General features: G+C 29.0%; 1 protein-coding gene across 4 annotated transcripts; it reads left to right on the top strand.

Annotated features, from left to right (window-relative positions):
- The first annotated feature begins 213 nt into the window (after positions 1-213).
- Positions 214-16877, top strand: LOC411290. Of its 4 annotated transcripts, XM_016913750.2 has the most exons (3): positions 6971-7557; positions 13299-13499; positions 15073-16877. In XM_016913750.2, exon 3 carries the CDS (start codon positions 15117-15119, stop codon positions 16818-16820), a length of 1704 nt encoding a protein of 567 aa, XP_016769239.1. In that variant the 5' UTR covers positions 6971-7557; positions 13299-13499; positions 15073-15116; the 3' UTR covers positions 16821-16877. The 4 variants fall into 4 exon arrangements, with proteins under 4 accessions (XP_006569836.1, XP_394764.3, XP_016769239.1 ...); XM_006569773.3 differs by lacking the exons at positions 6971-7557; positions 13299-13499 and adding an exon at positions 214-416; XM_394764.6 differs by lacking the exons at positions 6971-7557; positions 13299-13499 and adding an exon at positions 2578-2719.
- Positions 16878-16957: the final 80 nt, after the last annotated feature.

The following is a 16957-nucleotide window of genomic DNA, read 5'->3' as shown; positions in this document are numbered from 1 at the left end:
AATTGTACAAAATATATTATATATTACGTTATATCATACTCATTTCGTTATAATATTATCTTTCGAAACGAACTTTCATTTATTAACATTTTTCGTATAGTCAATGGATGGAATTTAAATATTGGAGATAATTGTACCCATGTATTTCGAGCACCCCCTGTTGTCGATTCTAAGAACTAACAATGCCAATGGCGGAACTAGCTTCGTTTGAGACGCTAAAGTATATTCGCCGAATGGAAATCATAGCATAAATTTTGTAACAAATGTAAAATAAGTGAAATCAAGCAGTGATAGCCTTTCAAATTTATAGTTTTATCAATGAAAGTTTCGGAGATTCCTTAAAATTTAAATCTATATTGTGCAGTATCTGTAACTGTATATACACACAGGAGACGCTTCGAGAACGAGTGTAAAAGGTACGTTCACCTTTATCCTTTTAAATCTTTATTTTTGTATAAATTTTCTATTTCTTAACGCGTTATTATATCTTTTGCAAGTAATTTCGTTGAAACAATATTGATTTATTTATATTTTATGATCTATAACATAAAAGAAAAAATGCCGTTATATTTCTTCATTAATTTTTTTCATTGATACGTATATAAAACTGAAGTATAAAATTTGAGATAATTTTATTTTTATGTTTTATATATCACGTTATGATTATTAAAATATGCTCGTTGCTTAGTTAGATCTTATACGATCTAAATCATATAAACTCTTTTATATTCTTTTTTTGATATATTGTTTGTTTCACATTATAAATGTTAGAAATAAGTACATAAAATTATTTGGATTATTGTTTTTTAGAAAATAATTATTTTTTATTCTTTTTAAAGTTATCAATATTTGATTTTATAATTTGAATTTTATCAGTGTTGTCATTGTGCTTCTCGCATTGTTTGCAATTGTATATTAATTATATGAAACTTTTATAACTTATATATTTTTTTTCTAAAATATTCTGTAATATCTATCAATATTATATAATAACATTATTATTTTTTTTATTATTTATTAATAAAAAAAGATGATATTTTTACGTAAAATAAGAATATTCGCGTCATAAAATTTATAATTTTTTTTAAAGCTTATTTATAATTAAGTATTCGATAAAATTTATATGGAAATGTGTTTTTATTTGTTATATATTATTTTTAAATTAAGATAATATATATATATGTCTGTAAATATATTTTAATGTATATAAAAATTTCCCGTAAAATACGTTTCATATCTTGTGCACGGGAAATCATTCGAGAGAAATATTAATAAATATATTATTCTTGTAAGCTTTCATCATACATCGAATAAGCATTCTATTATTACTAATGTATTTTGCATTCGATGGCAAATATTTACGAAATAATAACATTTTCCTGGAAAAATATCTTTATTTTTACATTAAAATTTCTTCGTACCTAATTTCGCATGTTTTTATTTCATTAAATGTGAGCTCAGTAATATCGTATGTCCCTTGACGTTTTTTTTTTTTTTTTTTATGAGTTTGCAACATTAAAATTTATAAACTCGAAACTACTTTCTTGAGAAAAAGTGTAGAAATGTGTTACGTGCGTGCACAAAATGTTAAATTATTTTTACAGAAGAGTTTATTTGTTCGATTTTTTTTAACGAAAATTATTTATAAAAAAAAAAAAAAAATAAAAAATATTGATCATAGAAAATTATATTCTTTATACGAAAAAAAATATTGCATAACTTTTATAATTAAAAATTTTATTTATTTATAATTTAAAAATTATTTATATTTTATAATTTATAATTTATAATTTAAAAATTAAACGTTAGACACGATAAATAATTTTTCATTCATCTATAATCATCTTCACGATTCTTTACGATTTATTTTCCTCGATCCGAAATATCGAAATATTTATTTTTACCAACGAAACCTAATTATAGATTCGTGAAGTTTTATTTTTTTATTTAAATTAAATCGATACGCGATATCGATATAAAATTATCAAAACATTTTTTTTTCACGAATCACGTTTATCATTGACCTTAGGCGGTTCGATAACCGGATCATTATTTTTGACGCGGTTCAACTCGCGAAAGGTCAGCTGTAGCGGCAATTAAATAACGAAAATTAGATAAGTTTGGATCTACTGTTACGGATCATTTTTCATTCGGTGGAGGGGGGAGAGGGAGGGGAGAGAAGGGAGGGGGAGGGGGCGGCGTTAATTTCGAAGGTCGTACAAGTACGTTACATATGTCGAGGAGGAAACTGTTTTACTAACAAATCGAGAGCGGCACGGGTATATGGATGCATATACATATGTAGAATCGATAAGAAAGAGGATACATTAGTGTGTAAACTAACTATACGCGTGAAGTGTTTCGGACAACTGTCTCGACCTTAATCGGAAGGCGCGCCCTTGGACGCGCTGTGTTCGGGGAAAGGTCGATTCGAGAGAATCGAGTGTAATCGTCGTAAAGAAGTTTGTTTGTTTGCGATAAGATTGCTGCCTCTACCACAAGGTAACAGACGCGTATAATATATATATATATATATATATAGCACGCTGTGAGAGAGGCCCTATATAAGCGACCAGTTGAAATGGGAGCGTAGCGTGTCTCTCGATTTCTCCGTTCCGAACGTTCCTGGAATCCTCTCTGAAATAGAACCACCGATGAATGGTCCGCACGTTTCTAGTATATAACATTTATCATCCTCTAGTCTCTGGATCTCGTATACGTGAGTTTAAGCTTTCTAATTTACCTCTTCGCGGCGGCGGAAAGCGTTACATTATAAAATCATTTGCGCATTCTTGCCAAAGTGCGCTTAATCGTTACAAATTATACTTGGATAGATTCTCGTAGGATACGCGGAAAATATTATTTTCAACGGAGTGAGACGGAGCGAGCGAGCGAGCGAGCGAGCGAGAGAGGGAGAGAGAGAGAGAGAGAGAGAGAGAGAGAGATTCGACAGTTGCGCCTCTTTCGCAATTTAACGTTTGAATTAAAATTGCGCTCGCATTGAGCGTATATCGTTTCAAGGAAATCGTTCCAATGCATCTATCGCTGCTTCAATTATTGCCACTGCATTGTTACACTAGCTTATTTAGCGATAATTGGTACTCCATAATACTGTTACGGATTGAAACCAAACAGCCCAGTTATATATATAGTCCTATTTAACTTGCGTAAGCGAGTAAAAATATAATAAAAAAAAAAATTCATCGATTATGATTTTATGATGAAATTGAAGGCTTCGATCAATTATTTTTCGTCGTAGCTCGGCGTTTCCTCGAAATAAATTTTAATTTAAAAAAAAAGGGAAAGGAACAAAAGTGACTTTATCGACCGAGATTCGGTATAAATTTTTCACGCATTCAAATTACTTACTTATTTTTTCGCGTGTTGCAATTTTTATACGTGTCTCGTGCTATTTAAAATTCCGCGTTTTTTAATAAAACACGATATTCTACAAACAGATGTCTGCCTGTTAGAATATTATTTTTAATTATTCTATACACGATTACACATTTTAATAATTTTTCACCAAGCTTTATAAGCAAAATTTGATTGCATAACATTATGCGTATTACCAATGATAAATCATTGCAAAAATTGCACGCGTTAACTTTAATGTATACGTGGAAACGACTGGTGTCATCACCGATGACAGTTACTAAATTACTAATTTATTTCAGATTCATTTCGACGTACTCGGTTGACAAATGTAAATACGTTTTTTTTAACTTGAACAAACGAATTGCCGTTATTATCCATTTCACGAAACTGTGCACACATTCGAATTCCTCTTACTTTTTTAACTACGTGAGAAATATTTCGCGAAGATTTTTCTCGGTCCTTTTTTTTTTTTCCCCTTTTTTATTTATTTTTTAAACTTTCGGTACACGAAAACTTTTTTAAGCGTATCAAAGCTCGAAGAATACGATGGAACAGTTCAACCTAAAAAAGAAAAAAGGGAAAAAAAAAAAAAAGTACGATTTCTATAAAACCCGTCAATTTACCACGAAATCTCCCCCACTAGGTCCCCATAAATGCACAATGGGACGCATTGTATTCCTAATAACGGAATCGGCCTCCACCCATTGTTCAGGAAACATAAAAGGTTTCTGGAAATGTGCGATCTACGAACACACGTTTCTCTGTCGGCCGTTACAGTCGCATCTTTTATTATCGAAATAAATTTCAACACGAAAATCCAATTAAAACCGATTTTTAATCCTTTTCTTCGACAACTATTGGACGAATATTAAACTATATATATATAAAAATTTTTTTTTTCTATTTAGGGGAAATTTAGGGGAAAGAGAAACGCGTATTTATAAATAAAAAGTTACCAAACTCGGTTGGAGATGGCGCTCGAGCGGACGATCGATAAACGAATAAAAAACTAGGGAAGAAATTGAACAGCGGATACGAATGTACGGTCGCGTGAAAGAAACGTCACATGATCTACTGGGATATAGGTTTCAAACTTATGACTCACGGCCAGGTGTTACTCTTTTCGACTACGTGCATCATCGATAGGCAATAATTTTTTTCGACTGGTTGGAATTCTAATAAAATGCACGGTGTAATACGTATATCTTTTTACATCGCTTTTCATAATCGCTTTCGTAATCGTTAGAAATAAAAGCAACGAAAAATTGGAAAAAAAAATTCCTTATCGAGATTGGAAACGGCAATTAATCATTTTTCGTATAAATATATACATTTAAAAATAATTCTAACGTTTCGCTTTTTAAAATCGCTTTATTATCGCTTATTATTTACATAACACGAACGTTGTGTTAATTTTTAATCCAGCTGATACTTATATGTTGAGATACACACAAGTATGCATAACAACAATCGTTTTATCGTTTAAAAAACTCGTTTAAAACTCGTTTTATCGTAAAAATTATGTGTAAAAAGGGGGAAAAAAAAGTTTGGTAATTAAATTTTTATTAAAGATTTGAAAAAACATTCTTGTTAAAGTTTATTTTTAGAAATCTGTATTGACAAGAAGAATTAAAAAAAAAAAATCTTCTTAAAGATAAATAGAAGCAGAATTCTCGAAAAGAAGATTAAGTATACAAGATAAGATTTTACCGTTTCCGATGAAAATGTCTAAAAAATAAATGGCCTCGGAGCCAAGTATTGGAATCTAGAGTGAATCGGAAAGTTTTGCAAAATGTTTGAAAGGGAGGAGGGACGAAGGGAGTGTAGCGTATTTTGTTAAGAGAAACTCGTATTGTACGACCAGCTGGATTCTTACGGATTTATTCTTGGAATTGAACAAGAATAACGTGTCTTAGGTACGCGTGGCTCTTTCTCTTTCTCTCTTCTCTTTCGCTCGCTCCCTCTCTCTCTCTCTCTCTCTCGCTCGCTCGCTCGCTCGCTCGCTTTCTTTCTCTACTTTTCTCCTTCTCTTTCTCCATCTCTCTCTCTCTCTCTCCGTCCGTTTTCTTTTTTTCCTCGTTCTCGACCATTCCCTTACCAGAATTCTACATTAATCGTCAGATACAATTATTATCTTTATTATTTTTCTTTTTTTATCTTTTCTAGATACTCGTGTAGATCTAACGCAAGAAAAAGAAGAAAAGAGAATAAATAAAATTCGTACGCGAGGATCAAATTAAACTGTACCGAATATAACGTGTTATTTATAACTCGCAAAAAATATTCGATGTATTTCTCGTGTCTAGCGAATCTATTTTTATACATATATTTTGTTTTGATAGTACGAGGATAAAAATGTGATCAAACCGAAAATGCGCGCAACAGACCGCTTTCCTCGGAAGTCGATTAAAATTATCCTCGACATCGTTGCATGCATAAAATACGCTTGAATTAATCGTCGAATATCATCGACACGTGTTGTTTATTAAAAGTTCGATTCGTTATCTAGAGAAAGAATTTTTCGATAAAATAAATATATATATATGTTTTATTAAATTTGAAAGAAACGATTCCAACGATAATGCGTTACGTATACGTGACGTAGATGACATATTTATATTTCCATATTTTGCGATTATGGAAAAATTTTCGCGCGAGACCGATTTGGTTATTCGAAAAGAAACTTGTGACCGTATAACAGTTCGTGAAATGTTTGCCAATGTCGAGTGCGTGCGGCGTGGAGGGGATGGGCGAGGGGAGGGGCGGGGAGTGGGGAGGGGGGAGGGAGTAGGTAGTTAGTCTGGCAGCGGCGGCGATCGATCGGCAGCCAAGATCGTACGGCGTCAAATCGTCGGAATTCGTGACGTTTCGTCGAGAAGCCCACGGAAATACGAACTCGTAAGCGTCGAGAACGATGACGCGATAGCGCAGACGAGATCGCACGTAAACCAGTTAAAAGGAATCCATTTTTCCGCGAGCCATGTGCTCTGCCGCGCATGCGATAGCGATAGCTTTAACGGGTCCCACCGTTACGATACGATATTTCCTCTTTGTACAATAATTGCGCATCTAATTTAAAATGATTTGCATATATGATACGATTGATACAACGATATATTTTATTAAAAGAAATTACTTCTGTGTATATCGTTATATAATGAAACAAATTTTACAATTTATTACACTTTTATTTTTTTTATTTTTTTTATTACAATGTGTACAATGTAGGAATCTTTGTGAAAATTTTTTTTTTCGATAATTCATTTCGTCTTTCGTCATCGTTCGTGTTTTGTCTGCGAGTTAAAAAAAAAAAAATTTATACGAAGAAATACATTTCCGAGAAAGAAGTGTTCAATTTTCTTTTTTCGCGTTACACAATATTTATCTGATGTAAGCATACCTTCTATTGAATCTTCTTTTCGGTTTGCGCAATCAAAATGATTAAAATAACAGATCTAACGTTAAAAAAATCACATTTGTGATTAATAATAATTACATTTTTCATTTTCGAAATATTAAACGTTCTTTCGGATTCTTCGATCGATAATAATATTAAATTACTTGCAAGCAATAATTTAAAGTTAAGGTGTAAAAATATGATACGATAAATTAAATAAAATTCAATATCGTTAATTGCTTAAGTTTTGTTAACAATTGTTAACAAAAATTAGCGACACCTTGATTCGTTTCCGTATTGTAGCCATCGCTAAAATAGAATTCTTAATGTTGAGCGAGTATTCCACGATTTCCCCACCACTCGCTGCTGGATCACGTGTTTGCCCCCACCGCGTTTCTCCACATAGCAATTATAGATTCATTCAGTGGTAGCAGCGCCAGTGCTATCCCGACTCTCGCGTCGAAGGGATTGATCTTGTGTCTTTTTTAGCATTGACAATTCTTGACGCTGTGCATTCGTAGAAAAAAAATTCTCCTATTTATTTTCCGGAATATTTTTCCTTCCAATTTTTGAACATCGAACAATTCGATAGTTTCTATCGATATATAACTATATATATATATTTATATATATATATTTATATATACTTTGAACGAGAATTATTTTTAGAAGTGCTTCGAGTTATTTTCGAAAGACGTGAGGTGAAAGTGGAAGTGCTTTTTCAGAGAAAGTTTCGTACGGGATTTCCTCTGAAGTTGTCACCAAACTACAGAAATAACAAAGTAAGAGATATTTTTAAATTTCTCATTTTTTCGAAAAATTCATCGATATTGCATTCCAATTTTTCGCAATCTTGAAGAACGACATTGTTCCAGATACATTTACATTATTTTCAATATTTAACTTATGCTTATGAATTTTAATGCTTAGATTATCTTTGTTTTACATTTCAAGGATATGATTATTCGCGAAATATAAATTTCCTATGTCAAAGTTTGTTTTATTATACGGCAAATTGATCAATTTCGAGAATATTTGATATTCTTTTGACAATAAGAAATTGGTTATTTCGTGTTACATATATTTAATTTCTTTTTATTCTCTCTCTCCCTCCCTCCCTATCTCTTTCTCTCTCTCTCTCTCTTTCTCTTTCTGACCTCTTTTCGCAGAAAGACTGTAACAAATAGGTAAAAGAAATACATAAACTGCAGTGGCGGAAATGGAGGTATTCACGTTTTAATGTCTCAAATACAGTATATTCCGAGATTTTCTAACAATTTAAGATAAAAAAGAAAATTTTTTTATCGCAAGAAAAATTAATCAAATGCAATATTTTGAGATTATAATTTATTTGTTAAAATGTTAAAATTGTCATTTTGAACTGGTATCTCGAATTAATTTTATTCTTTTAACAAACAATTCTCCAATTTATTTATTCCATTATTTATTATTCCTAATCCGTTAAATATCGTTTCTTGAATTAATTCCGGGGATCAAGTTGATGGAAAGAAATCGTTTAATTAATAGGTTGAGGTTAAAGCTCTAATACTTATAATAACAAAAGTAATTCCGTTCACGGAAGCAGGTTTATTTCTCCGAAGGCTTGTAAAATAAAATTCATGCTTATCTGTAAGTGATAAAATCCGTGTTACCACTCATTCGAGGAACCTCTTCTCATTTATACTTGCTGGAAATCTTGTCGATAATGAGGCCAACTACAGTATCATCCATAAGTGGTGACTGTTCAATTAACTCAAAATTTTTCATCGTCCTATATACGCTCTTCTCTATTATTCTCCCTTCCAGTCTCGTTCCACGCTTTTAATTCTTTTTCATTCGTAATTGTTTATTCACATCTCTCGAACGTTCTCAAAATATTAATTAAAAAAAATTTTAAAATGTAGAATTTTTTTTTCTTTCCATTTGTTGAAGTTTAATAACAATTTATTTTAATTTGGATATTTCGATTTCAACGATAAAATATTTGTTCGATAAGATAAAAATCTTTTCCATTCGTAATTGTTTATTCACATCTCTCGAACGTTCTCAAAATATTAATTACAAATATTAATTAAAAAAAATTTTAAAATGTAGAATTTTTTTTTCTTTCCATTTCTTGAAGTTTAATAACAATTTATTTTAATTTGGATATCGGATATTTCGATTTCAACGATAAAATATTTGTTCGATAAGATAAAAATCTTTTTCATTCGTAATTGTTTATTCACATCTCTCGAACGTTCTCAAAATATCAATTACAAATATTAATTAAAAAAAATTTTAAAATGTAGAATTTTTTTTTCTTTCCATTTGTTGAAGTTTAATAACAATTTATTTTAATTTGGATATCGGATATTTCGATTTCATAACGATAAAATATTTGTTCGATAAGATAAAAATCTTTTTCATTCGTAATTGTTTATTCACATCTCTCGAACGTTCTCAAAATATTAATTACAAATATTAATTAAAAAAAAATACGTTTTAAAATGTAGAATTTTTTTCTTTCCATTTCTTGAAGTTTGATAACAATTTATTTTAATTTGGATATCGGATATTTCGATTTCAACGATAAAATATTTGTTCGATAAGATAAAAATCTTTTTCATTCGTAATTGTTTATTCACATCTCTCGAACATTCTCAAAATAATTACAAATATTAATTAAAAATTAATTACAAAAATTAATTACAAATATTAATTAAAAAAATACGTTTTAAAATGTAGAATTTTTTTCTTTCCATTTGTTGAAGTTTAATAACAATTTATTTTAATTTGGATATGGGATATTTCGATAAAATATTTGTTCGATAAGATAAAAATCTTATCGAAGATTAAAAATTTCTTAGATTCAGATGTAATAATAATAATAATAATAATATAAATCGATAAATCGCTGGTGAAACGAGGTGGAGGGTAGAGGCGAAGAAGGAGAGCGTGGAGAGGAGGCATCGATGAAGTTGACCGGTAAAATTAGCATTCGCTACGACGAACTGTATTTCGCCGGGTCATCAGCCCAGTTCGCCACTTTTCCAAGAAGACGAATTTCTAGCCGGGCCCCTTCGAACAGGGTGGATCTCCCGAAAACCCTTCTCTCTCTCTCGATTTACGATTTGCTCTCGAACCACCTTACTCGACTCCGGCTCGTAAAACTCGTTCCCTCCCTTTCTCCAAATTTACCCACTTTTTCATCCCTCCTCCGTTAATAATCGTTTATTTTACCCTCTTCCTCCACTCTTTTTTCGAGCTAGCTCTTTTTTTTTCAAGGAAATTAAATTAAATTGTTTATCAAATTGTTTCACTCGATCTTTCTATTTCGTTTTATTGAGAAGTAATAAAAATTTTGTTTAATAATAAATATATAATAATTGTTTAATGATATATAATCAAAGATAGTGGAGGATATATGGAATTTTAATTTTTAATAAAATTATAGTAATAAATTATAGTAATGTTTAATAATAAATGTATATAAAATAATATATTATATGTATAAAATATATAAAATTAATAATAAATATATAATAATTGTTTAATAATCAAAGATAGTGGAAGATATATGGAATTTTAATTTTTAATAAAATTATAGTAAAAAATAGTAAAATGTATAATAATAAATTATTGTATAATAATAATAATTGTTTAATGATATATAATCAAAGATAGTGGAGTGGATATATGGAATTTTAATTTTTAATAAAATTATAGTAATAAATTATAGTAATGTTTAATAATAAATATATATAAAATAATAATATATTATATGCATAAAATATAAAAAATTAATAATAAATATATAATAATTGTTTAATAATAAAAAGATAGTTGAGTATATATGGAATTTTAATTTTTAATAAAATTATAGTAATAAATTACAATAATGTTTAATAATAAATATATAATAATTGTTTAATAATATATATATAATAATCAAAGATAGTAGAGAATTTATATGGAATTTTAATTTTTATAGTATTTTATAAAGTAAAAAATAGTAAAATGTATAATAATAAATTATAGTAATGAAGATAGTAGAGAATTTATATGGAATTTTAATTTTTATAGTATTTTATAAAGTAAAAAATAGTAAAATGTATAATAATAAATTATAGTAATGTTTAATAAATATATAATAATTGTTTAATAATCAAAGAGAATTTATATGGAATTTTAATTTTTAATAAAATTATAATAAAAAATAGAAGTAAACAGTTTCTCGAGAAAAAGAGAAAAAAAGAGATCCTTTTTCGTAATATCGTTTGACGCATCCGTAAATCTTGGATTCCTGCGATAGCGCAAAAAAAAAAAAAAAAAGCATTCTCTTAAATTTCTTCTAATTTTGTGGCCCTCCATCAGAGTCTCGTTCTGTTTCCTCAAATAAAACTACAACGTCCAATTCTGCGAAGTCCTCCTTGCTCGAAGAAAGATTTTTCTCTCTCTCCTTCTCTCTCTCTCTCTCTCTCTCTCTCTCTCTCTCTCTCTCTCTCTCTCTCTCTCTCTCCACCGTTTCCACTCCCCTTGGCATTCCAACGACAGGAGAGAACAGATGGTCGAGGAAGAATAAAGATCAGGTTCACTTTGAGTGGTGAAAAAAAAAAAAAGAAAGAAAGAAAAAAAGAAAATCAAAATTAACGAATAACGTACTTTTTTTTCTTTTGCATCTTCATTTTACAAAAGTGTTATTTTTTTGTAATTCAAGGAATACGTGTGTGATTATTTTTATTATTTTTATTATTTGAAAATGTAAAATTTTTCTCTCTAAAAAAAAAAATATATTATTTTTAAATTTTTATTTAAATTAAATTATTTAATTATTGTTTAAGAGGAGATAAAAGGAATATTTTAAGGAATATTTGTGTAATTATTTTTATTATTAATTTGAAAGAAATATTTGAAAATGTAAAATTTTTCTCCCTAAAAAAAATATATATTTATAAATTTTTATTTAAATTAAATTATTTAATTATTGTTTGAAAGATCAGAAGAATATTTTAAGGAATACGTGTGTGATTATTTTTATTATTAATTTGAAAGAAATATTTGAAAATGTAAAATTTTTCTCTCTAAAAAAAAATATATATATTTAAATTAAATTATATTTAATTATATTTGAGAGATCGTTTAGATAAGAGGAATATTTTGAAAAGTTAAAAATAAAAAGAAATGATAATAGTAAATAATAGTAATTTTTAAAAATTCGAGAGAAAAGATAATGTTAAAATATAGAATTCGAAAATAGATCGAAGAAATGTCAGCATTTGGGCGTACAAGTGTGAGTATTTAAATAGAGCATAATTTCGATATCGTGTGTAAACGTGTCATCAATTGACGATTATTATTTCAAGGAAGACGTGATAAAGTTAACTTGCGTCACGAAATGAAACAATATTTTATTGTGTTTCACGCTTTTGTTTATTGTTGTGTTCGATCTGTTAGATTAAATTGGATTTTTTTTTTTTCATTAATTCCACTTAACACGAACATTTTGATATTTAATTTTAACATAAAACATAATTTTTCTCCATAATTTACAAAACGAGTCTCTTAATCCTTAAAAAAAAATTTTCGAAAAAATAAAATTTTCGTAATAATATTATCGATATTATTTCGCAGGTATTTTGAATAAATAAAAAAAAAAAAAAATTTCGTATCGAAAGATCAAATTCTATTTATTAAAAGAGATATACGTTTACTTTTCGAAATACATTTTGTGTTTCGATATAATTTGATTGAATCGTGGAGTTATGCGTTCCTGGAAAATGTTATCTTGGTAATTATCGTTGATTCCGATAATACATTTACATCGTAATTTTGCTTATCGATAACGTGAATTAAGGGGTTGTAAACACGTGAAGAAGTTTCTGGTAGAAACCGATTATGGGGTTCCGGATAATATCAATTCACGTCGATGACGTGATGTGAAATCGTTTCTCGAAATCGGCTTCGGCACTCGTGCCTTTTATTCGGAACGATGAATATTTATTGTAACTGCAAGTTTGTTAATCGTGACACGACAATTCTGGCGAAAGTGTTCCGTTCTCTAGAATATTGCGTCGCAAGAAAAGCATTGATTTTCTTTTTTTTCTTTCTTTTTTTCTTTTTTTTCCTAGCGATACTTTTAAAAATTTCGCCGAACGTTTCAAAATTACCGGAGAAAAATAAATGTTACTAGGTCACTAGAACGTGATATTAGTCACGTTCCAATAAAATGATTTAAACGTTTGCTCAAATTTGAATAAATATCGTAAAATTTATATCGTGTTGTATTTTTATTATTCGAGTATTCGAGATTTATTTTTAAATCGCAAACACACGCGAGATTAATCCCGCGCGAAACGAGGAACAAATATTTGGAAAAATTCTTCGTAATACGATTTGGACATAGAGAAATCGGTTGTGTTGATTTGGAGTGGAAGAGTAGGAGGCATCGTCGGTTGGTCCGCGCGCCAGTAGTGGGGGGAGTGAGGTGGTGGGGAGTTGGAGAGGCCAAGAACAACTTCTAAATGGGGGCTTGGCCTTCTAGCGTTGCGACACGTTCGTGGAAAAGCGGCTCCGTGCCGCTTTACTAACACTCGGACATCTCTCTGCCACGTGGCCCATTAAAACACAATGGGAAAAGAAGGCAGCTGTGGTGCGCGCGAACGATGTCGAAAGATGCGTCTCTATTCCTGTCGGGATCACGAGAGAATGCGACACCTGGTCTTAAACTATGAATCGTAAAGTCGTAAGTGGAAGTTGCGCTTAACGTTTGGTCGATTATTTAAATAACCCCAGTGAGACACTGACAAGGTTAACGGACTCTTATGTCAACGAGTGACTCGCTCGATTAGTTGGTAGGGGGATATGCATGAGAAATCGATTTATATTCATTAGACAAATTCTTTGTGTTTTCTTGTTTCATATTTCATTATATTCTCTTTGTTTTGTTTGATTTTTTTATTGGTATTACGTTCGTGTATATTGTTTCAATGATAATAGAAAACGAGATAACCGTAGTTAAATAGGAATGATTGTATAAATATTTGTTATTGATATTTCGCGTATTAAATGATAAAAATATTTTCGAGAAACGAACGATTATTAAATAAGTGGATTGCTTAATTTTTCTTCTTCATTTCATGATCAAATATGATCTAAATTAATAATCAAATTTATCAATACTTTTGATTTTTTTAATAATTTAATTTAAATGAAAATTTCAAAATAATTTTCATCTATTAATATTTAAAATATTATTGATTAATATAATTAGCGAAAAGGAAATAATTTTTGATTTAATTGGAATTCCTTTATTTACTACGCATTGGACAATTATTCACTGTTTTTTTTACGTCTGTTGATCAACCTTGTAAGAACACGGGTTGAACGCAAAACATTTTATTCTTAGAACAAGTAGCAGTTGCCTTAGCATATAATTATTTTATAATTTGATTAAAATATACTATTAAAATAAACAATAAAATTGAAAAAAAAAATTATTTAATCGTTACGTTATTAATCTTTCTTTTTTAATGGGAAAATTTGAATTTTATTGTAATTGTATAATTGAAAATAAAAATAATCTCTTTAAATTAACAATTAGACTTTTTTGAAAATAAATTCAACTTTATTTAATTATAGTAATAAAATTATGACTTTGGAAATAAGAATTGAAAAAATTTAAAATTTAATTAAAATAAAAATAAAATGATTTTAAAAAATTAAAGATCAAACTTTAAAATATTATATGTATGGATAGATATAATATTATATATAAATTTAATATAATCAAGATTTATTGCGTTGAAATGACGAGAAAAACGAAATTACAGAGGCATGTCAGTATTTTTAGTTGGAACAGATTTTCATGGAAAATAACTTACGCAATGCGGTCAATTACGTAAATTATACTAGTCACTTATAAATAATCATGTATAGTGAATGATTAAAGTACAAAATATTATTGTATAGTATCGTAAAAATTTATATTTTCATATCTTAAATTTATTTTTATTTTTTTTCTTTTTTTAATATTTTTTATTTATATTTCATATTTATGTTAAAATTTTTATGAATTTAATTTAAATGATTATTTTAATTTTTTTTTATTTGTTTAACTTTTTATTATAGGAAATAAATTTTTCGTAAATATTCCGATTTAAAAATAAAAAATAAAAATTAAAAATTGTAATACAATTATATATCATAAATTTAAAAAAATATTATACAATAATATATATATATTGAATTATAAATTATATTTGTTATTATTTTTATAATATTTTTATTATAAAAAGAAATTGTTTTTTTTTTTACAGATACAAGACTGTGTTATGCTGAAAGTAAGATTTATCTTCAAAAAATGTTGACAGTGATGTGTCCGAGCTGTCGTCACCGATTTCCAGCTCCAGGTTGTTGTGAACCTAAAAATATGAATGAAGATAACACTCTGATTCATCCAACAACTTGTTATTATGGTGGTCTGCTAGTTCCTAAGGGCTATACTAGTGGTGGTGGCTGTTTTATAAATGCACCAACTATAATTCATACGCAACCTGTTATCAATTCCTTCAATTATCCATCAATGACACTTGATTTGGAAAAACCAAGAACCGATAGGCAAAGGGAAGATTTCCTTCAAAGATATGAAAAAAATACACAAGTTCTTGGATTTCCATTAATCAATGAAGAATTACAAAAGAATCAAAGTTCTGGGTGTCAAATTACTACAAACTGTGACTTAACTGGAGGAAGTGTAACAATAACAACACCAAGTATACAATCTGGAGGCTGTTTAATTCAAAGTATGGATTCTGAAACTCTTATGCATACACCACATATGGAAATCCGTCCAAAATTATCCGGTGGAGGATGTTTTGTGCAAAAGACATTATCAACTGAAAATCAAGAAGTTTCTGTTATATCTCATGAAAAAAAAATTCAACAAGAAAGTATGAGTCATGATAAAAGGATGTTTTTAATACCTCCAAGTGGCTGTCAAGAATTACCAGGGACTCGAAGAAATATATTATCACAAAAAATAGAAGAAGCAACTTCACTAGAAAATTATGAGGAAAAACCAATTTTCTCAGATTTTCAAATGAATGTGCCAGTAATGCAATTTCAAGCTAAAAATTCTAAAACAAATGAACATGAATTAGAACAGAGCCGAAATTTTAACTGTTGTTGTAACAACGTTCAAAAGCTTTATCATGTTAAATCGAATAATCTTCAAGTTTCGGAAAATCGTAATTCTATGGTTTTAGATTCTAATCCAGGAGTACAGATTCAAGTAAATGCTACTGTGCAACTTCCAGCAAATTTAGGACAATGTACAGTAAATATAACTGCAACTACTACGAATTCTCCTGATTCTTTATCAGGTATAACTTCAAGAACTAGAAACAATTTTAATGGTGGAGGTTTAGTACAGAAAAATGAAACTCAAAATAATGAAGAAAATTTTGATGATAGAAGAGATAGAACTCCAACCACACCAGTTTCTTGGTTAATGCCATGTCCTTGGAGTTTTGACAACTATATGATGGATAGGGATGCAGCTAGATTAAGTGAAGTTAAAAGACTCTTACAAACTTGTGGTTGGTACCATGAAGGTCTTAGTTGGCAGCAGAGTGAAAATTTATTAAAAAATGCTATGATTGGCAGATGGCTGATGAGAGATAGTTCAGATAGTAGATATATGTTTGCTGTGTCTGTGCAAACTGCTAGAGGACCTACCTCTGTTAGAGTTCATTATTTTGTGGGACAGTTTCGATTAGATGCTGAACCTAGACTTGCTTTTGCAATTCCTCTTTTCGATTGTCCAATTAAAATGCTAGAATATTATGTGGAATATTCAAAAAGTGTTGATGAACAAAGAAAAGAAGTTTGGGTAGATTATAGTGGACAACTTTATAGTGAAATTTATTTGACAAAGCCTTTAGTTAAAGAAGTAAGGTCTCTTAGTCATTTGGCCAGGTTAGTTGTTAATAGGAATAAATTACCTACAAAACATTTGCCACCGTTAATTAGAAATTATTTAGCAGAATATCCATATAGTCTTTGAAAAATAATGCATGAGATTTTTCTGATTTCTGGATTAATAATTTATAAAATTTAAAAATTTTTACATAATAAATAATAAATTAATTTAAAATAATATTCATCAATTTATGAATTTGAATATATTCCAATAAAATTTCT

This window comes from Apis mellifera, linkage group LG8 (genome assembly GCF_003254395.2).
Source record: "Apis mellifera strain DH4 linkage group LG8, Amel_HAv3.1, whole genome shotgun sequence".
Classification (NCBI taxonomy): Eukaryota; Metazoa; Arthropoda; class Insecta; order Hymenoptera; family Apidae; genus Apis; species Apis mellifera.
This window is presented reverse-complemented; position numbering and strand designations above follow the sequence as displayed.

What these genes read in the sequence shown, in the direction of transcription:
- LOC411290 (XM_394764.6), top strand. Translation starts at nt 2,659, where the DNA reads ATGGTCCGCACGTTTCTAGTATATAACATTTATCATCCTCTAGTCTCT. An exon ending in AGTCTCTGGATCTCGTATAC is followed by an intron (nt 2,720 to 15,072) that starts GTGAGTTTAAGC and finishes TTTTTTTTACAG; the next exon opens with ATACAAGACTGTGTTATGCT.